The sequence below is a fragment of the Anopheles maculipalpis genome, chromosome 3RL (genome assembly GCF_943734695.1).
Source record: "Anopheles maculipalpis chromosome 3RL, idAnoMacuDA_375_x, whole genome shotgun sequence".
Classification (NCBI taxonomy): domain Eukaryota; kingdom Metazoa; phylum Arthropoda; class Insecta; order Diptera; family Culicidae; genus Anopheles; species Anopheles maculipalpis.
The window spans coordinates 33,718,378-33,738,929 of record NC_064872.1 but is presented as its reverse complement, the minus strand read 5'-3'; the positions used below and the strand labels follow the sequence as shown (position 1 = coordinate 33,738,929).

Sequence of the window (20,552 nt, the reverse complement as noted above, 5' to 3'; positions counted from 1 at the left end):
TTTTTTCTCTCTCTCTCTCTCTCTCCCTCTCCCATGCACTGCACGTTATCCATTATGGTTCTCAACAGCCGCGCCAGTTTCTCGTTCTGTTCTGTTGGTCCTGGGATTTCTCAAGGATCTTAGAGGGAAAATATTGTTACTATTCTTGTAGTTTCTGTTAAAAATGTTAATCTTTTTCTAGATCAGGATGATAGTCGCCGATGATAAGCCGACAACGGCACCGGTCTTCACACGACCGGGCTGGGGTTTTCAAATCCCATTCGGATCGTTCCCCCGTAGGAATGACTATCCAACTACGTGGTATCAATAAGTCTAGTAATAGACGGTAGTAATAGTCAGTAGGACACAAGGTCGTTCAATAAAAAATATTCCACACAAATTGTGCAGCTTCTACTAAAGTTTCATATTGATAATTTTATACACTGCTAAAACTTTATTCTCTGATGTTACATGACATAATTGGGTCATTGTGTTGTCTTGTTATCGTGTCATCGACGAGAATCTCAAGCTACGAGTTTCTTGAGCTTCTGCCGCACCGATTGTTCCTCCTGCCTTCCTGGTGCGGTCTGCTACCCCTTTTGTCTTCCCGACCATTCGCACGTTCGTGCTCGCAGTCATAATCTACTTTTCCTCTTGTCTTACCTCGTTGCTACCTTCGTTACCGGCTTGTTTGAAATGTTTTTTTTTTTTTCGTTTGTCGTTTTCGTGCATTTCCTCCTGTTCGCAACCAGTAAAGCTGCAACACACGAACTCATCACCATCTTGCACGCGCGCGGAAAGAAACATCGGCCGGCCCCTCCTAGGTGCTGAAACAGATGAAAAACAAAAGAAAGTAGCTTCGTGCGAGGGAGACCCGTTGCATCTTCCATCCATGCACGAACCATGTAACGGCGGGGCGCTGGATGGAAATAGGAAAAGAAAAGCGAAAGTACTCACCTGACCGCGGGAGCACCCCGTTGCAGTTGCAGTTAGGTGCTTTTAATTGGCGCTAAAAATGGAAGCCCTTTTACTTGAGCGTGATGGCAACAACAATTTCCCTTACACCGATTACGCGCCTCGCACCGCCCGCCAGCGAATCCCATGGGCAGTTGGGTAAACGAGTGCGGAAAACATTGCGATCACGGTCGATCCGGACACGGTACCCATCCAATGCAAACGAACCCCGGCCCGAACGGATAGGTTGTTCGACTAATTTTTCAGCGAATTTTCCAGCGAAAAACGGCAAGGGAGGGTGGTGTCTCCCTACTCTCTTCGGGCGGGAAAACTCTAGCACTGGGTGGTGGGGATAGGTTATAGACGAGCCAAGCGCCATGCCTCGGAGGCCAAAACCCGCTACGGATACGGTTGGGTTGGTTAATTAATATATAAATAGGCTTGCGCCGGTGGAACATTCAACCAGTAAACTTTGTACTCTCCGTCCATCCATAAGTGTATCGAAATGAAGTTTACGGTAAGGATCTCTCGGTTGTGGTGTGGTTGAGTGCCTTGTTTTGTGAGCCTTTCTAGGCGGTAGTGATTTATGCCAGAATTTTGTTATCAGTGAAAACAAGCTACCTGAATATTGGTGCCAAGAATTGAACTGTTCCTTCTGTGTGCTGAACAATGTGTGTGGTTAAAAGTCATTAACTGTGGAAGACTTCTTGAGTGATCTGTACAATGATAGAAGTATGAACAACTATAAACTGTATCCAAATATCGTATTATAAGAGTTCATCGTGAAAAGGATTATACTTCAGTGATATTAAAGAGTGATTTTTGAACACATCTTTAAATATACAGTGTGCCAAAATGCATCTTGACTAGAACCAAATGGAGAAATCATCATAAAAGACCTACGACACGTGGTCTAAAAAACGGAGAAATAACTGATCGCCTCAAAAGCATGGAATAAGTGATCATCGCTGATCCACAAGTGATCTACATAACTTAACAAATGGTTTTTTGACTAACTGTATAGTATGACGCTCAGATCTTTGCGGGGATTCATAGTCATTTGAGAATTTTGAAGTCTGCAGCTGATCAGAATAATGTAATCGATTGTTTGGTATGATCAGTGTCATATAAGTTCCGAACCGCCTCCTTGAATACGTGACTGATTATCCAGTTACGAATCTGTATGAGGCAACCCTGGCCATTTTTGGATTTTAGTGTAAAACTAAGAATAATTAGTTGAAATCTTCACCGGGCTCAAGGATTTGTTTGTCCGATGTCACTATTCCATCAAGTCCTGGCGGGAGTTTTAGATGGTTAGAGAGAATTTTTGAAAATAACTGCTAAAAACGTTTATATGCTTTAACTTAATCAATAAACGAGAACCGTAACAATCGTCAAAAATTTCCTTCCACCCTTTTCGTCTACTTCAACGTCTAAACGACTAATCCCTTGCCTTCTTCCTCCCAGATACTGGTGGCATCGGTGGCTGTCGTCATCTCGGCAACACTGGCGCTGGAGTTCGAAAGCAGAAAGCTGCACCCGAACACCGAGCACGATGACGGAGGGCTGTCGATGCTGGAGCAAACGCCGGCCGAAGATCGTCAGTGGCAGGCGGTGAAGAAGCACGAGAAGCGCCAAACCGGCAAGAAAATCCACATCTTCCTCGGCAAGCCGAAGGGCAAAAAGTCCAAGAAGCACGCGAACGGTGACGGTGAGCCGGAAACGCAAACGCGCAAAACGCCCGAGCTTACGACGCGTTCGGACAAGGGCGTGATCGATACGACTTCGGACGCGCCGGATGCGGCCGTTGGCGAGAGTCAGCACTACGAGATCGGCGAGCACAACATCGTGAAGGAGAAGATCAAGATCAAGCACCATCACCATCATCACCATCACAATCACGTCAAGACCGTGGTCAAGAAGGAACCGTACCCGGTGGAAAAGGTCGTCCAGGTGCCGGTGGAGAAGATCGTCCACGTCCCGAAACCGTACCCGGTGGAGAAGATTGTCGAGAAGGTTGTCCATGTGCCGGTGGAGAAGATTGTGCACGTTCCAAAGCCCTACCCGGTGGAGAAGATTGTCGAGAAGGTTGTACACGTGCCGAAGCCCTATCCGGTGGAAAAGATCGTTGAGAAACCGGTGCACGTTCCGAAGCCTTATCCGGTGGAGGTGAAAGTACCGTATCCGGTGGAGAAGATCGTGCACGTGGACAAACCGTACCCGGTGGAGAAGATTGTCGAGAAGGTAGTGCACGTCCCAAAACCGTATCCCGTGTACAAACAGGTTCAGGTTCCTGTTCCGGTTGAAGTGAAGGTTCCGTACGAAGTCCCGAAGCCCGTACCCTATCCAGTGGAGAAGAAGGTTCCGTATCCGGTTGAGGTAAAGGTGCCGGTTGAGGTTGAGAAGAAGGTTCCGGTTCCGGTGAAGGTTGAGGTTGAGAAGAAGGTTCCATACCCGGTGAAGGTGTACGTACCACAACCCTACCCAGTGGAGAAGAAGGTTCCCTATCCAGTTCCAGTCAAGTCCGGTTCCTTCCCATTCCCCTTCGACAAGGATATTTCGAGCTACTCGAACACGAAACTGCATCCGTTTGAATCGCAACAGCACGAAGAATATGCCGGATCGGAGGATAGCTATCGTCGCACAATTAAGACCGGTTACAAGAAGGGCAAAGGCAAGAAATCGAAAAAGACGGAACAGCAATCTCAACAACACCAGTCGAGCGCACCGGTGACGGAGGATAACAGTGAAACGGGACAGACGGGCATGGGAGCCTCCTACTCGTCACTGAGCACCGGTACTGATCATGGCGCTCATTACACGCAGACCACCATCTACCACGGACATCAGTCCCAAGCACAGCAGCAACACCAGCATGAACAGCAGCAGCAGCAGCAGCAGCAGCAGCACCAGCAGCAACAGCAGCAAGCTCACCAAGCTCTTCTACAGCAGCACCAGGACCAGATCCAGCAGTATCACCAGCAACAGCAACAACAGCAACAACTACAGCAGCAGCAGCAACAACAACAACAGTACGGTAGCCAAGATGCCACTAGCTACTTCAACCAGCAGCTCATCCACTACGGCCAGCAGGCCAAGTACGGGCCATCCACCTTTCCGAGCCAATCCTCGCAAGGAGTCGATTACGGAACTGCACCTCAATCGTCCGGTCAGGATGGTAGCCAGTACGGCCAGTACGATCACTACGGTTCCGGCTCGAATCACCAGGAAGTGATGGTGACGCCACCGTCCGCTGGGGCCGCTTCCGGAATGCATCATCCCACCGGCTATGGACAGCAGCAGCAGGCAACGTACGCTCTGACAGCACCCTCCAATCCGGGCGGTAGCTTCCAGCTCGAGTCACAGCCCCAACCATTCCAGCTGCTCCAATTGGCACCGTTCCAGTACCAGACGCCTACCGGATTTTCGCTGCCAACTGCCAGATAAAGGCGTGAATGAGCTTCACCCTTTTTCATTGACACCCACCCCACCCCGTGAGACTGACACCCGGAAATAGTAAACCTAACGAAATCTGCAACCGCGCTCCACATCCGTCAACCTCAATCTGGACCAGAACTTCTCCGAATGTACCTATTTGAAGGATTCTTTAATTTATAATCTAGCAGCAGGATGTCCGCGTGGCGCTGCTAAATTTGCAGATGTTTGTTTGTCGTTTAACGATTTTATGTGTGCGTACTTTCGTGTTTAAACTAACCAGAGTTTGTTTTTTTTTGTGTTTTATGTTTTTGTATGCCAATTTTAATGCCGTCCACACGCTATGGGACGCTCGAAGAAGGCACCACCAGCCGGGATCCATCGAACGGGTTGTTTTTGTAAAACAACCGGCAGCACCGGTGTGTGACCATTTTCCGGTTGAGAATCCTTCATTCGAATGCCGTCCCGACCTTTGCGCACATACACACATGCATAGGCAACGGCGGAAAGGCGCGGATTGCTGAAAGCTAAAAAAACCAAATTTTATTGTAAGACGGCTCACGTTGCAGTTTTTTGTAGGCTGTGCTCGTAGTGAGATACGTTTTTGCTCTAGTGGCTAAGATGGCTAAGTAGTAGGATCAAAATGTTAACGACCGTATTTCTGGATTCTGTCAGCCGTTTCCTGCACAACTCCGCAGGTCATACATTTGAGTTGATGCAACTAAGGCACGCTTAAGTGTGTGTGTTTGTGTGTGTGCGTGTGTTTGATAAACGCTGGTAGAATTAGAGATATTTTAACATTGGACTTTTACCGTATTATTGTACATATTATTCTTCCTTCTGTTGAAGACACTGTACGCTGAGCAGTAGAATTGATGCTATTGTTGCATAATAAAATGAAGAAAAAATCATACATTTAACAATATTCTGTTTGCATATAATAAATTGTACATGTTGGTAAGTATATTAGGTTATATTTAGACTAACAAGGTTACACTACAAGTGTTTAAAATGTTCAAATTCTTTACCATTTCCAAAACCAGCCGCAAGCAGCGCATATGGAGAAAGATCAGCGCCACCTATTGAGCAATAGCTGAACAGGACCAAAATTCAAATTCTAATACTGTCTTTGCTTCCTTCTCCGTTTTTTATCATTATTGCAACTTAAATTGAAGCACCAATTGCATCAGAATAATGTTCAAACACGTTTAACCATACCGTAGGAGGAAATATTGGCTTTATTATTTAAAGTTCACAAATATATCATATACAAAAATATTGTTTCATATGCGTTCTTTCTTAAACAAATAATCTTTTATTCACATCCCACCCAATGTTAATCGTTTTCAGGCGAAGAAATATTTTTGCATTAGACACGATGAATCACTTAATAGCCTGCTATTGAGCATGAGCAGCGGTACAGTAGGAATAAGATTTATCGGTCAATTTTCAATAAATCCTCCACTTTTCCTCTTGCACACACGCTTCAACACTTCTCGCCGCAGATTAGCAAATGTAAAATCGTTTTCGTTGTGAGGTTTTTGTTTTATTCCCTTGCGAGTTAAGTCTAACACAAACGCACTTAATCATATCGTAACCGGACCCTTATATGTAATGCGACGTCGGTCTCACACCTTGCGTTGAAAGATGTGTGTACCGCCCTGTGTGTTAGCTCCTCACCTGCCTGCTACCTACCACCAGGCCATTCGAAACCTATAGTTGTTTGGCTGTTTTGTACCATCCTATTACGTATAACTAAACCGATAATATACACGCATCGGAAGAAGCTTTTTGTATGTGCGATACTTCTTCTTCCTTTTAAAACTTTCCTCCAAACGAGAAGGGATAATTGGTAATGTTAAACTTCCTTTGCATGGTGAGTAAAGTGTGTGTCTTTATAGGTCATAATAATCGTTCAGATTGAGAGTTTCCTTCTTTTTTTTTTTTTTGTTTAACTTTCATTTCATTTTTTCATTTTTTATGTAGTTTTTTTTTCAATCACTGCTCAACTCCACACACTGTGGAGCTTAGCGCTTCTTTTTTTTGGCAAAATGCTCAACGAACAGAAATTGTATTGAAACGTAACCAGTAAGAGAAGAAATAAACGAAAACCATGAAGAAAAGCATAGCTTTTACATGTGCAACTAAATGCAACGGAAAACTGGGCTAATTTGTGAAACCTTTCCGCTCCATACAAAATATGCAGACACTGTTTATATGTGCTACATACTTCGATAAAGCACACCAAAAAAGGAAATCTACTGAAAGGAACATAACATCCAAGAAGTGTGGGATTACTCCTGCTTCATGGCACCCAGCTCTTCGAGCAGTTCCTGCAGGCCATCCGGACAGCGGCCAGCTTCAACCTCCAATGCCCAGTTGTAAAGCTTTTCCAGCTCCCGGCGCAACTCAACAACGGCCTTCTCGCGATCGGTTACCAGCTCCTCCAAGTATTGGTAGCGAAGCTTCTTACGGGCACGACACTCACGAGCACTTTGCCGGCTGCGTTCTGCTTGGTGGGTAGAGTTTGAAAAGAAAAACGAGAAACGAGATGATATTAAAGCATTAGAGACGTGTATGGAGGGAAACTGGTTGTTTGCTGGAGGGCTAGGACTCACAAGGGCTTTTGTGAGGATCACTGTTTTGGGTGTGGCGCGTGTATAATACTTACCGAGTTTAGCTTTCATGTCGATCTTCTCTGTGGACCCCTTGCGACCCGGTTTGCGTCCTCGCTTTCCACTTTCCTTACGCTCCTGAGAAATAGAGAAGATGGGGAAGAAAAAATAGCGTATTAGACTCCATTTATTGAACAAAATTGTTATGAAAAATCCTTGTCTCCAAAAGTCTAGAAATGTCTTCACAAAGTTGCATCCCTCACCATTAAAGGCAGCCTGAGCATTATCCCACACCGTCATCTTGCTGTTGCTTTTTCCTTCTCCTCGATTGCACTATTATTAATAGTCACATCGTTCACATCGTTGGTGACCCATGGGGATAAGGGACAGACCTCCGCAATACTCGGTTATGGTCGGGTTGAATGCATCAGATAGGTGCGGATATCAGACCAAATACAGTGCATGATAGCGACGTCATAAACATCGCAAAAAGCTGAGTATACCACCTCGAACGAAACACGCCGTTTGCGCTCGACGATGACGATTTATTACGCATCAGTGATGAAACTAGCGGCTTCATCCCATTTTAGTGCCTTTATCGACAATCTGCAAACCAATTCACTCGCTTGAACCGGTGTACTGATATGCAGAGTATCCTTTATTGCAATCTTTTTCTTTCCGCCCAGTCACTGTACGATTTGTAAAAGATAATCTGACGAAAATTCTGTACAGCTCGAATGTATGCCTAAAGCAACCGGTAATACAACAAACTCACATACATGTATGACGTTTTTTTTGCGACGTAATTCCAACGCACGCCAAAAACCTCATCCCGGCAGACCCAAATTATGGCACGAGGGAGGATTGCCGGACGGATGAGAATTATGCCATGGGATTGAGAGAAAGATCATTTAAGGATACAGCGTTCCAGCCAGCCGGTGTGAGAGCATTTGGAGAAGATTTATAAATCCTTTCAGATAAAACTGTTAGGCCGATAGAACCAGTGATATAAGACACGGAACAAAAAGGCCTCAGCTAACACTACAAACTAAATTACCTGTTCACTACTTGATGCCGGTAGCGATGAAAAATTCCACCAAGGACACACTACTACTTGAAGCCCCGTCGACTTTGGGGTGTCACACCGGTTTCTTTGTTGGTCCCTTCCTTCCGATAATACACAATGATCCTCGCTCTTTGAGGATCCTTTTTTAATTTTTTTTTTAACAAAGGCCCAAAAAGGTTGCGCCACAAACACTGCTGGGGGGTATCTCTGTTCTTGTAGCTAGAACCCTGTGGCCGATACTGACCAATATCAAAAACCAGAGTTCATACACACTGCACAAACACGCGTTTGCACCGAACGAAGCAGCGGAACCGCGAATTGACCCTCCCCACGTAGCGGACCAACGGCAACAGAACGACGATGCTGCGCCATTCAAGTTGCGAATCGGCGGCAAACCGTGGTCCACCCCTTCGCGCCCTCCCCTTGCCCCACTCCCACACCCACAGGCAAGCGGAAAGTTGTTTCTCTCGGTTAAGGCCAACGACGTAATTTGCGTTTAGAATTGCAGCGTTTTTTTCTTCGCTCTCGTAAAACGCGGATGAGAGAGAAGAAGCAGAGTGAGAAAGAGAACGAGAGAAGGGCCTATATATCTGGGAGTGAGCAAGGTAGTTGTTTGGCAGGATGTATTACGCATCGGAAATTGGTTTACCAAGAGAACGCGAGACTGGTTCGATTGCGTCGTCTAAGTGCAGGGTTGAGCAACTGGACTCTGGGGGGTTTGGGGATGTTTTAGCATATGTTTTAGTCTGCATATATAAATATGAGCTAGTCCGACTAGTCTTCTACTTCGGCTACTTTAACAAACTTTACAACCGTCGACTAGAATCTCCTGTAATTTAACCTATTTTCATCTAAATTTTATAATTAATACGTTTGATCTCTCGCGCGGAAAGTTTTGACGACAAAATTTATCGATTTAATTTTCAAAAACAATTCATCCTAACCGCACCAAGCCACGCTCGGAAAATTGCGTCGTAGTTAAAATTTTGCACCCTTCGTTAGAATTCTTAAACACAAAAAGCTGGTCATCGAACCCTTCTAAAAGGGTGGCTCTTCATCCCCTAGCATTTATTTACCTGCGCTTGTTTGCTGTACAATAAGGGAGAGAGAAAGAGAGCGAGAGCGAGAGAAGGAGATAGCAAAGCAGCCCTTTCGTCAACTGATCTATGACGTCATACACACGCGAACAGGAAAACAAGCAAAACAATCCATCTTAAACGTATCAAAATTACTTCCAAAACAGCTCCATTTTGTTATTACAGCTTTATCCACTAATCAGGAAACAATTATACAAATCTTAAAAGCGAAGGAACTCTTCAAGGCCCCAACGGAAGACTCACAATCAAAACAAACAACCTTGTGCACCCGTTAGTGTTCCGCGGTCGCCATCTTTGTTTTTATCGTCATTTCCGTCGTCTGCTTTCCAAAACTTTACCACCTCTAGGTGGCACGCTTTATCCGCATGATTAGTTAAAGGGGATCACAATTTTCCTTACCGACTGATTTGCCTCCTCCACCATCGTTGCCAGCTCCTCGTAATCCATGATATTGATTAGCCTCACCAGTGAACAGTGTGTAAATTGGAAGATTTTTCTCTTGGTTCTGCTGCACCAACAATGTAAACACGCACACAAAATTTGCTCAAATCACACCTTTCGCTCGGTATTTTTGAATAGTTGAACACGTATAACGAAGAAACAGGATGATATTGTTACACTTTCTTCAATTGATGCACCAAATTCGATGTAGAGCGTTGGAAATATTCACTGCTTTTGGGAAGCTCGCGTTTTTCACGTTGTTGTTCCGCTGCGTAATGTTGTGAAGTGTGCGCTTTGTTTTGAAAACGTCGCGCGTGACGTCACACGGCTATTAGAGTGTGTGCGTGCAATCTGCATTCATCGATTGAATGCGGTTTAGCATTTATCGTCGAACAGAATCGACGAAAGAAGAGCTGACACGCTGATGTGAAATTGTGTACATTCGGATGGTTTTCCTTTGTACGTGAAAAAATCCGTTCACAAAAAAAAACAATAGGAATTACTTTTGAGTAACTTAATCTTTACTGAGCGATACTTTGAATGATTTTTTTTCCTGTAGCCGAACGATGCGACCAACAGAACAGTGAATGAATGTCTCTCAGTTCATGTAACAGTGAAGGGAGCCATGCACCAAAAAACCGGGCATACTCGCGCTCACACTCGCAGTTTAAATTATGCACGTGAGTCTTGTATTGTGTTGTTTTGGGGAAGTAAAAATTAAACAAACAAAATTAATTAGCCGCCAGTCCCGTACACTAACATAGGCGGGAAGAAATCACTCCAGGAGAGAGGAGGAGGATGTGTATGTGCGTGTGAAAATCCCACAGACCGGCGCTCGGATAGGCAATCCGATTTACGTCGACTTTCCGGTCGACAGCAGTGCCAACAGTCCACCGGCACCGACCATCGAGAAGATGTAGTTGAAGGTCGGAGTGAACGATCGGAGCAGGTAGAAGCTGGCGAAAATGACCACCGCCAGGAAGAGTGCATTGTTGTAGAAGATCGAGAAAGTGGTTGCCTCGTATTCGGCTACATCAATCTTCTTCCACAGCACCCGCTCGTCCTTCTCCTTGCGGCTCATCTTCTTGTCATCAGCCAGCTGGGCGGTCATTTCACGCGTTACCGCATCCTCCCGCTTGATGGCAATCTTGTGCTTCATCGTGAACTTGGTGTTACGATAAGCCATGGCCAACAGGTACGTGCACAGTCCGGTGACGATCACAAAGAACACTACCGACGGGAGCAGGTCCATCTGATGCACCCTCCAGAACAGCCCTGCAAAACGGTAAGTGAAACATTAATTAAAAGTAGTGTTTCGTGCGATGGAATGGAGGCTTTTAGCATCCCACTTTCACTTACAAATGGGCACCGCCGAAACGATGAATGCACTGCCGTAAAACAGTACGTTCGATTTGGTGCTCACATTCCGGCTAAAATCCTGCAGCAGCAGCTCTTCCTCCTTGGTGAAGCCGGAGTCTTTCGTTTCCTCAACCATTTTGCAACTTAACTTCAGCGAAACTCTTTAGTGCTACGAGGCAAAAGGTGATCTTTTCCCAGTGCGTTCCTAAATTCCAGTGGAACTGTGTAGCCGCAACGAATGCACACAATCGAGAAGCTGCGTCGACGAACCGCTACGTGCAAGCACCAGAGCATTAAAAAAACGTAAACGTAACGAAACGTGTCACTTTCTTGACGATGTGGAATCGCAACTGTCATTTCAATGACCCAAACATGACAATTGGGCCAGTGTTGCCGGCATTGTTTAGAACCAGAACTAATTTGTTCTAAATTAATAATTAGCTTACTTTGTTGATCTATGATGGTAAATGTGTCCAAAAATAATTGTAAAATAGATAATAACTCGAATGCGTAATAATAATCCACAAGATGAGCATTAAATAATTAATAAAAAATTAAATTAAATTCGTCTATGATTTCGCTGAACTATTATAGCAACCTTGGCTTTGATAATGTCCCAAAATAGCGCTCCAATTGTCAACATCGCAGCAACACTGTTAGTTTGGTATCAAAACAAAACAAACCGATTGCCTGCATATAGCCCGAGTAACGCGCCTTCCTTTAAAGATTGCAATATTACGACAAAAGTGATTCGAAATGGGTGGTGGCGATCTGGTAAGAGAAGAAATATAATTCAATAAGACAAATCCCATCTCACACCGTTTCATTCTTACTCACAGAACACGAAGAAATCATGGCACCCGAACACGATGAAAAATCAGGAACGCGTATGGAAGGCGGAACAGCAGGAAGCAGCCGAAAAGCGTCGTCTCAACGAATTGCGCCGTGAAATCGACGAAGAACGCAACCGGGAAGAATTGAAAAGCATCGGACAAAAATCAGGCATCCTGCCGAGTGATGAGGGTGATAAGAAGCTCGAGTGGATGTACCGTGGCCCCGCACAATTGGTCAATCGCGAAGAGTACCTGCTCGGGCGTACCATCGACAAAACGTTCGAAGAATTGGATGCACAAGAAAAAGCTTCCAACTCTACGTTCGGAGTAGCACAGCCAAAAAATCACGTCGAGCATGAGTGCATACCGTTTTCCATCCGGCAGCACAAGGATGTGCTGAGCAATGATCAGGTCGATCTGGCGCGCAAGCTTATGGAGGATCCGTTGATGTTGATCAAACAGAAGGAGATGGAATCGCGGCAGAAGATTCTTCAGAATCCGGTTAAACTGAAAGAGTTGCACCGGTTGCTGAAAGGCGATCAAAGCTTGAAAGGATCAGCGGAAGAGAGGAAGGCTGACCGGAAGAAGGAGAAAAAAAGCAAAAAAAGCAAGAAAAGCCAAAAGAAGAAGAAAAGGAGCAAAAAACGCGGTGATAGTAGCGAGTCGGAGGGAAGTGATAGTGAGGGTAGTGCAGATCTGGATAAACTTCTGGCGGAAAAGTATAAGAAAGTAGCAGGGGAGCGGCAGGAAGGTGTAAGCATTGATAAACTGTTGAGAATGCAGTTTGATAAATTGTCCCAAGATTTGGAGGCAATGGGTAGCAGTGGTGGTAGTAAAAGGAAAAAACAACGAAGAGGTAGGAGTGGGTCATCCGATTCATCCAAATCTGAGAGGAGAGGATCAGCAAAGCGTAGAGATAATCGTCAGGAAAAGCGAGATGATCGTGTGGAAAAAAATAGAGAAAGAGGAAGAAATAGGGAAAAGGATTCCCGTTCACGAGACGTGCGAAAAGGCAAAAGAGAATTTTCCGACGGAAGTACGCCTGATCGTAAGCTTGATAGAAGAGACAGGAGTAGAGAACGATACAGAAACAAGTCTCCTGTTCGGACAAGTAACCGATCTCCTGTTCGGAAAGTGTACCCATCTAAAGACAAGCACATCCGAGGACGTTCCCGGTCAAGATCGGCAGAAAAGAAAAAGGTTAAGGATTCTAAACGACAGTCCCGTTCCCGGTCAAGATCAGTGGGAAGGAAAAAGGTTAAGGAATCTAAACGTCGATCTCGTTCCCGGTCATCAACAACGGAAAGAAACAAATCGAAGAACGCTAACCGTCGTTCCCGTTCTCGATCAACATCGGCGGAAAGGAAAAAGGTTAAGAATTCTACACGTCAGTCCCGTTCCCGGTCAAGATCAGTGGGAAGGAAAAAGGTTAAGGAATTTAAACGTCGATCTCGTTCCCGGTCACCAACAACGGAAAGGAACAAATCGAAAAATGCTAACTATCGCTCCCGTTCTCGATCGACATCAGTGGAAAGTAAGAAGCCGATTGACAACAAAGCACGATCACTTTCCCGAACTCCACGCAAGAGAAGCTACACTCCAACAAATCAAAAACTTTCAACCAAATCCCAAAAGGCACAATCCAGCTCATCATCATCGTCCGATTCAAATTCTGACCCCTCGGAACAACCAACTCAATCACGTCACCAATTCACTGGAGATTCGGACGATGAACGACGCATTAAAAAGATACGCAATTTTGGACTTGTAACCGCTTCCGGGGAGAAACTGGACACTTCATCCTCCCGCCCAGAGGTGCGACTGTACAAACGTGATGAAATAAAGGCGGAACAGTCGAAAAAAAGGACAACGTGGACGAAACCAACGGAAAAGAAAAAACCATTAAGCGAACGGGAACTAGAAGAGCAGCGTCTTGCTATGATGAGCAATGCACAGTGGCGCGAAAAGGAACGGGAATCGAATGTGAAGCGGTACGAGTCGGATGATCATCGTGAAGAGGCTACGGTAAGCCGGGAGTACGATAAGGAATTTCTGACGAAGCAATTCAAGCGGGCGGCTGCGAGTGAAACGGTGGAATCACGCATCCGATCGAATCGCAACAATATTCAACGATCTAATGGTGCTATGGACAGGAATTTCGTGAAGCGGTGAAACAACCAACTGCTGATGTGAATGGAGATTAAGCTGCTGCTGGTACACAATTACCCGTTGTATGAAGAATGGCGAAATAAATTGTATTGTTTGAAGAAGAAATTCGGACATGAAACGCTTTTTTGGTACACCATAGGAATCGCAGGGATCTTCTCAGCGCATAATCACAAGACGAGCTGATCGCTGACGGGGCTGCTGATGGTAAGTTTAAAATGGCCCAGCTTTGCATCTTAAGTGTTATTATTGTATCATTCATTTCTAACTTATTTTCGCAGCAAATTTATGTAAGCTTGTATGAGGTCCTCAGATAGTGGTTTGTCAAGAAAATCAATTACTCCTACTGCTGCTCCTAATGCCTGCTAAGGACTCTTGGAAATCTTCGGTCGAAGAAATCCATCTTATCTAGGATATTCTCAACCAACCAAGCCCAGAGTTAAACATAATTTCTGTTGGAGTTACAACCACTCGTCGCTTTCAATACAGTCTACCGATGTTGAGCTTCAAGGACTCCACAAGAACATAAAAATTTTCTAACGTAGCACGGAAGTAACGAAGAGTTTTGTACTTGCAAAGAGCTGGCAAAATCAACAGTGGCCTTAACAAAGAGCTCCTTTAGTTTCCATCAAATTTTCCTCGTAATTCATTCGGAGGAAGTACAAGAAAAGCTTCATAGATAAAAATATCACGAAAATAGGCAGAAACTGAGGAATGCCAAGTATTATCCAAATACAATCCTCAATCGCAGAGCTAATACAATATTAAGCAAGAGTCCAGTTATTTTCTCGATTCCTTTCCATTAGATATCCATTTTACTATCACGTCCTTTTTTGGAGCGATAAACTACGTGTTCACCGATGAAAATCAAAGTGGCAAGCGTTAACCCCACAAACAGAATAAAAAATACACCAAGAAAATGTGCAATCAGCAGCTTCACCGGTTCGTGATCAGCATCGTGCACGCGTGCATTCGCTAAATTTCTTTGAATTTCCAGTCCCATGTTCCGGATCACACTCTGAGAAAGTAGGTTGCAAAGTAAAAGTTACAACACTGTTTTTTTCTTCGCCCGGCCATACACTTACCCCCAGCTCCCAGTACCGTAAAATACCATTCTGTTGCACTCGCAGTATTAAATCATCATAAAACCCCATCAGCGGCCAGGTTTTACTACACGCCGTTATAATCTGTTCCCAAAATACATCTTCCTTCAGTGGCTGCAGCAACCGGGTGGCGTTGATGTTAATGAAGGACTCGAGTGCATAGCTTCCGTACTGGAGTCGTTCGTGAACATAGCCCATATCACGCCGGGTGTGAGAAAATCTGGCCAGCGTATCACCATCATGAACTTCGTAATTGTTTCTTATCGTCACAAGCTCCGGTTGTTCGGCCATTAGTAGCGAATTCATCCAAGCAATCGTTGGACCGGACCATTTCATACCGCTCGCAGCAAAGTCGGCACGTGTGTCAATAGACTTTTCGTACCGTGGTATGGTCATTACGCTTGCAAGCGCACCGGCATAGCTGTTACCGACCATAAACCCTCCGAAGAGTAGAAAAGACAGAAGAATCGAACCTGCCATCATGTCGTTTGGTAACGGAACGGACTGTTCCACGTACAAGCTAACCATGAAAAGTAGTGCATCCGGTAATTGGTATCGTTCGACAGATCCGAGTCGAAGACGCATAAACTGTCGTGTGCGCTCGGTTATGAAAACGGCCGCCGTTCCTACACAAAACGATATGCAAACCATTAGCCAAAGGCTTGGCGGGAAGGACAGAAAAGGTGTTTGCCAAAATGGTAGTAGACGTGGCCGTGGAACCAAACAGGATATTCCTGATCTACCGGTGTAGGCTGACATCGTCACATATTTGTACCAGTTGTACCTGGAAGAATTGTATGCAAGAGAAAGCGATTCGGAAGTCGATGAAGCGCCAACGGATTCAACGTTTTTACCAACGATAGATGGCGGCCACTGCAACGTCGGAGCGACGGTCGATCAGCGATCCTATTAAACCATCTGATGAACCATTTGGATACACTTGACCCCATTCCGAGTTTGCAACTGATGAATGTACACAAGGATTAGTGACCTGAGGCATCTAGAGAACTTGAAGCCAAGATACCCACCAAGTTCAATCTCCAGCGTACAATTGTGACGACGGCATAGCTCCAGTATCATCAATATTTCTGTCCCATCCGCCTGTAACGAATAGTTTGCTGGTACTGTACTGCGAGCATTCCCTTGTCCTAGAGGCTGCAATGGAAGCAAAACAGAATTACCATTCATAGTAGGCATGTTCGGTGTCTAGAGTATTACCACTTCGTTCGCCACGGCGCATGGTGGATACGGTAAGGTGGACAACCGAACACGTCTACCTTCCATGTCGGTCAACTTGTCGGGAAACTTCCTTAAAGAATCCGGCAACGATATCTGTCCGAAATCCATACGGACCCGATCGATTAGAGTCAAATTTGCTGATATTCCTCGTGGTTCGGCAGATGACAGCTTAGTAGTGTACAGCTCTATCGTAGCGGTAGATACATCCGGATTCACTAGAAGAATGTTAGGAGTAACTTCCATCGCATCGTGCCGAAGCATTCGTTCACTCTCGGAAGCGCCTAGCCGGCTAATGGCCACGATACGCTTGTTGACAGCACGAAAGAAAGCAGCTTCATGTGCCGAACGAAAATGATCCAAGAATGGAAACAGTGCGTCTTCTAGGACTAAGAATCCCTCACAACCCGCATCAATAGAGCTCACTAATGCGTTTTCAAAGGCGAGAAAGGAATCGGGCGTCCTTTCCAATGCAAGCGTAACGGTAGCTCGTGGAAACTCTAGCCTAACATCATCCTGTACTCCTCGGATTACACATACACTGTAGTGACCAGATAGGTGCGTTAGCACAAGAGTTTTTAGGAATGCTTCCAGGGCGCTGCTGAACTGGAGCGACTTTGCTACAGATTCCATGGTGTCAAGCCTTTTTGAAAGAGTTTTGTCGGTGAGCTTGTCACTTTTATACGGTAGAGAGGATTAAGAATTCAAAATTAATTTTTAAAATTCATACATAATCCGGTCCTTGTGTTACATAAACTGGAGGCATGTGCAGTAGCTTGTCCGAAGGATATTTGCGGATTATCCAATGTTTATGGGATCTGCGAAATTTGTTTAATCAATTGTGTAAGGAAACAGGCAAACGGATTGCACAACTAATCCATCCTAGCGAAAGGCCGCTTAGATTTAGTCAGCAGCGGATCTAACGGTGGGCAGAGTTGGCAGCCGCCTAAGGCCTCGGCAGCTTTTTATAAGGGGCACCGTATAAGAAGAGTATAAGGAGCCTCGTGCAGAAAACCTCGCAGTAGTGGCTCCGTAGAAGGGAATCGTACACGGGGCCCCGTTGAAGGAAAGCAACCGCCCCGGTCACGTGATGTTGATGCAACCTCGAACCCCCCCCCCCCCTCACTAAGGGGGGGGGGGGGGGGCTTTCGAAACACTTTAAATTTTCATTTTTTATGGCGGTCTTCAAACGGCAGGACTGGGGTTCAATTCACATCCGGACCATCCCCCCTTAGTGAGGCCTGACTAACCAACTACGTGGTATCGGCAGTCTAGAAAGCCATATCATAGTTGTTAAGCCAATATAAAGAAGAAGAAGAAGGTCCTGAAAGCTCATACCACCAAAGGTCTCTAAACAGCTTGATCCGCCACTGGATACAGACCCAACGGTGCGATAATCATATGTCTCATATATCTATAAATCATATAACTCAATATGTACGCTTATTTTCCTACCGGATATCTGACGTCACCAGTAACACCGACACTCAGTTTGACTTGACCAACACATGCTAGTCAAAGCAATCCCATTATTACACGGCGTTGCTATTGGCAACCGTTCTGAGTCCGAAGGAGCATTATCCGCGTTCGCCATTGTCACGGTGGACGTCAAAACGCGTTGGTCACGCAACAATTTTCTGCGCCAAATTCCTCACAAAAGAAAGTAGTGAAAAAGTGTTTAAAGTGCGCGTTTATGATAAACATGGCCAACAAAAACAATTCAACCACCAACAATCAGCTACTGTTGATTAACGAACATCTGTTCTTAAGCGTCTATACGGCTGGGACAAATGTGAAAAAATTCACCCAACAAGCAGACAAGAACAATCAAACTTTCAACATTTTGGAAGTGTGGTAAGGCATTGTAAAAACTGTATAACTATGTGTTTTACTATTGTCCGGTTTATTTATTTATTTATTTTGGTTCGTTGGCAGCAAATTTGGTCTGCGTCTCGTTGAAAGCCGGACATTGCCGTTGGAAGTTTGTGCTAAAATTGTTTGCGGCATGGGTCAAATTCGCCTGTATCACTTACAGAAGCTTTTTGGTATGTATAAAAGAATTACTAATACCTCGAAAACGACTGCGGGGAGTTTAATGAGTTTTTAAACGGTTTTTGTAGCGGAGGTTACGTTTCTTGTCAAGAAGTATACATTGAATCGGGCCATCGAGTACGGACAAAAGGATGTGTGAGTTTTTTTTTGGAACACTATTTTTTCGTCCTTCAAACTAACGTCTTTTTTGAGTCCGTTTTCTCTCTTCCAGCGTAATGAAGATGCAAGTAGATTGTAAAACGAAAGGCAAAAGAAGTGGTACTAATATTGCCATCTCACCGGATTCCGATCTTGGCGTGGACCTGGACATCAACGAGGAAACCGAAAAGGAGATAATCTTTTCGCTTGTGTCGTCCAAAAATACTACCACGGTCAAAAACGTGCAAGACATCACGTTGCGAGATGATCCACGGGTAGGAAATTACAGTGTCCTAGAGTACGACCAGGACGAGGATGACTTTGGTCCGCTTGCATCGAACGAAATGCTGGATTTTTGCTCTGTAGAAGATGAACTGCAACGGAACAACGATCGGGTTGATTCTGCGCTGGTAAATGGAAAATTGGCCATCCTTCAGAATGAGATGGATATCGACCAACTGGTAAAACCCGATCTCGATGTACCAAATGATACGTAAGCGTTTTTTTTAAATTTGTTTCAAATTAGCGTGCCAGTATGCGAATTTAATTTGTTTTGTATTTAAATAGAGACTCTACTACCTCTGCAAGAGAACTAGTACCACTGCAAGGCACACTGGAGCCTGTCCCAATCCCGATGGAACTATCCATCCTTGAGAAAGACACCCAGATGATAATACCGGCACTGACTAACGATGAATCCTGTGAAGGGTTTGTAAACTAATATCGCATTACATGTCCTAAATCAGTTCACATTACTCGATCCCGATTGGCCATTTTAGCTCCATTCCTGATTTCTCGAATGATGATGCAACTTCAAAGCTTTCCCTTCTTCCGAAGGAGACGATTGTACAGCAAGAAACTGAAATTGTAAAGAATCCTGGCGACGCTTTACGCAAACGATGTTTAGTAATTAATGCTCGCACGCAGATCAGTTATAACTGCATGGAGCAAAGAATTTTAAATTGGCCAATAAGTTTGGCCAATCTGCAGCGACCCAATGTAAGTCGTCGACTCGAGAATATGTTATAAGCTTGCTTTTTTACATGTTTTTCATACCTTCTTTCGATTTCCAGCCAAAGGAAGAACTCAACGCATTGCTGGCTAAAGTGCGCTTGCAAAATCTCTTTACGAAACCGATGCGTCCTTGGTTGTTTAGCTCTGCGTTTGAGCTACCGAAATCGGTCAAGAGGAAAGCTTCGTTCGCTGAATATGACCTTTGCCGGACAAAGCGCCATAATGCGAAACGATCAACTACAAACGAGGTGCCGACTCAGACTGTTATTGAGAAGTCGCCTATCGGCGGTGTGAACGATCCGCCAATCCACTCCCCTACCGATCAATCACAATCCATTACAACGGTTGAGCATGTGCAAGAGTCAGAGATTAAAAGCTTTCTTACCAGCTTTACGGGAAATCCATCAGAGTGGAACTTTCTGAAGAGCTGTGATCCTTCGTCAAATGAGCCGCAGAAACAGAAGAAAAACGATCAGGGTGTAGTAACGCGCTACGCTGCCGTGAAGGTATTGGAATCGATGTTCGAAAATGAGCCAGATAATTCCGTCCAGTTCGAACTGTTGCAGAAAAAGATGAGCAATCGGCTAATTGCCGCCTCACTTTTTGGAAAGCTTTTAGGTAAATTTAGAATTTCATCTACCAAAAAGGATTATTTTTTCACGAATTGTAACATATTTCTTCCCTGCTTAATAGATCTTTCAAAGGACAAGACCATTATAGTATCGACGGACGAGCGTGGCATACCCGTAAGGGTGCAAAAGTATATGAACTGGAAGGGTGCATAAATTTGAATTTAGTTAAATTAAATTTAGTTTAAAAAAACCTACACGGCACTGATAACCAAACCAAAAGATTCATTTTCAACAGACTATCACAGTGGAAGTAGTTTTACTTAGACCTCTTTAAGTAAAACAATAAATTAATTTTCAACAAACTATCATAATGGAAGTAATTTTACTTCGAACGCTTTGAATCTTTCCTTGAATCCTGTGTCGTCAGACATTCCTTCCTTCAAATATTCCTTAATATATTTTTATACGGTAATTGTACACTCTTGATACATA

At 44.6% G+C, this 20,552-nt stretch overlaps 8 protein-coding genes across 9 annotated transcripts in view; 3 read left to right on the top strand and 5 right to left on the bottom strand.

Annotated features, from left to right (window-relative positions):
• Positions 1–8,246, bottom strand: part of LOC126565134 (elongation of very long chain fatty acids protein AAEL008004-like) — a 588,598-nt gene extending 580,352 nt beyond the window's left edge. The window contains exon 1 of the mRNA XM_050222280.1: positions 8,236–8,246. The gene's annotated coding sequence lies outside the window, so the exon portion shown is untranslated. The remainder of the gene's footprint in view (positions 1–8,235) is intronic.
• The window catches only part of LOC126565236 (protein SCO1 homolog, mitochondrial), a 379,954-nt gene that overhangs the window by 225,577 nt on the left and 133,825 nt on the right, over positions 1–20,552 (bottom strand). The gene's annotated exons all lie outside the window — the stretch shown is intronic.
• On the top strand, positions 1,385–4,386 carry LOC126564269 (bromodomain-containing protein 4-like). Its single transcript, XM_050221271.1, has 2 exons — positions 1,385–1,450; positions 2,401–4,386. The coding sequence occupies exons 1-2, from the start codon at positions 1,439–1,441 to the stop codon at positions 4,378–4,380; spliced, it is 1,992 nt and encodes a 663-aa protein (XP_050077228.1). The 5' UTR covers positions 1,385–1,438; the 3' UTR covers positions 4,381–4,386.
• On the bottom strand, positions 6,663–9,616 carry LOC126565657 (REPTOR-binding partner). Of its 2 annotated transcripts, none has more exons than XM_050222855.1 (3): positions 9,546–9,616; positions 7,040–7,121; positions 6,663–6,880 (listed from the first exon to the last, which is right to left on the bottom strand). In XM_050222855.1, the coding sequence occupies exons 1-3, from the start codon at positions 9,591–9,593 to the stop codon at positions 6,663–6,665; spliced, it is 348 nt and encodes a 115-aa protein (XP_050078812.1). In that variant the 5' UTR covers positions 9,594–9,616. The 2 variants fall into 2 exon arrangements, with proteins under 2 accessions (XP_050078812.1, XP_050078813.1); XM_050222856.1 differs by having other exon boundaries at positions 6,663–6,877.
• LOC126565465 (translocon-associated protein subunit gamma) overlaps positions 10,416–20,552 on the bottom strand; it is a 485,163-nt gene continuing 475,026 nt past the window's right edge. The window contains exons 2-3 of the mRNA XM_050222646.1: positions 10,947–11,107; positions 10,416–10,862 (exon numbers count right to left, since the gene is read on the bottom strand). Coding sequence (XP_050078603.1) covers positions 10,441–10,862; positions 10,947–11,082 — 558 coding nt within the window. The 5' untranslated portion in view covers positions 11,083–11,107 and the 3' untranslated portion in view covers positions 10,416–10,440. The remainder of the gene's footprint in view (positions 10,863–10,946; positions 11,108–20,552) is intronic.
• On the top strand, positions 11,655–13,957 carry LOC126564328 (pre-mRNA-splicing factor CWC25 homolog). Its single transcript, XM_050221335.1, has 3 exons — positions 11,655–11,720; positions 11,786–13,071; positions 13,357–13,957. The coding sequence occupies exons 1-3, from the start codon at positions 11,703–11,705 to the stop codon at positions 13,949–13,951; spliced, it is 1,899 nt and encodes a 632-aa protein (XP_050077292.1). The 5' UTR covers positions 11,655–11,702; the 3' UTR covers positions 13,952–13,957.
• On the bottom strand, positions 14,748–16,917 carry LOC126560573 (glutamate receptor ionotropic, kainate 5-like). Its single transcript, XM_050216531.1, has 5 exons — positions 16,267–16,917; positions 16,077–16,203; positions 15,903–16,011; positions 15,031–15,832; positions 14,748–14,963 (listed from the first exon to the last, which is right to left on the bottom strand). Exons 1-5 carry the CDS (start codon positions 16,915–16,917, stop codon positions 14,748–14,750), a joined length of 1,905 nt encoding a protein of 634 aa, XP_050072488.1.
• Positions 17,987–20,273, top strand: LOC126564475 (uncharacterized). The gene is given in 8 exon segments (XM_050221535.1): positions 17,987–18,138; positions 18,220–18,329; positions 18,405–18,471; positions 18,548–18,973; positions 19,063–19,182; positions 19,254–19,473; positions 19,548–20,106; positions 20,182–20,273. Coding segments are annotated over 8 exon segments (1,746 nt in total).

What these genes read in the sequence shown, in the direction of transcription:
- LOC126560573 (XM_050216531.1), bottom strand. Translation starts at nt 16,917, where the DNA reads ATGGAATCTGTAGCAAAGTCGCTCCAGTTCAGCAGCGCCCTGGAAGCA. An exon ending in GTGGCCGCCATCTATCGTTG is followed by an intron (nt 15,833 to 15,902) that starts GTAAAAACGTTG and finishes CAATTCTTCCAG; the next exon opens with GTACAACTGGTACAAATATG. An exon ending in TACGGTACTGGGAGCTGGGG is followed by an intron (nt 14,964 to 15,030) that starts GTAAGTGTATGG and finishes CTACTTTCTCAG; the next exon opens with AGTGTGATCCGGAACATGGG.
- LOC126565657 (XM_050222855.1), bottom strand. Translation starts at nt 9,593, where the DNA reads ATGGATTACGAGGAGCTGGCAACGATGGTGGAGGAGGCAAATCAGTCG. An exon ending in TGGAGGAGGCAAATCAGTCG is followed by an intron (nt 7,122 to 9,545) that starts GTAAGGAAAATT and finishes TCTATTTCTCAG; the next exon opens with GAGCGTAAGGAAAGTGGAAA. An exon ending in CGACATGAAAGCTAAACTCG is followed by an intron (nt 6,881 to 7,039) that starts GTAAGTATTATA and finishes CTACCCACCAAG; the next exon opens with CAGAACGCAGCCGGCAAAGT.
- LOC126564328 (XM_050221335.1), top strand. An exon ending in CGTCGATCTCGTTCCCGGTC is followed by an intron (nt 13,072 to 13,356) that starts ATCAACAACGGA and finishes ACTTTCCCGAAC; the next exon opens with TCCACGCAAGAGAAGCTACA.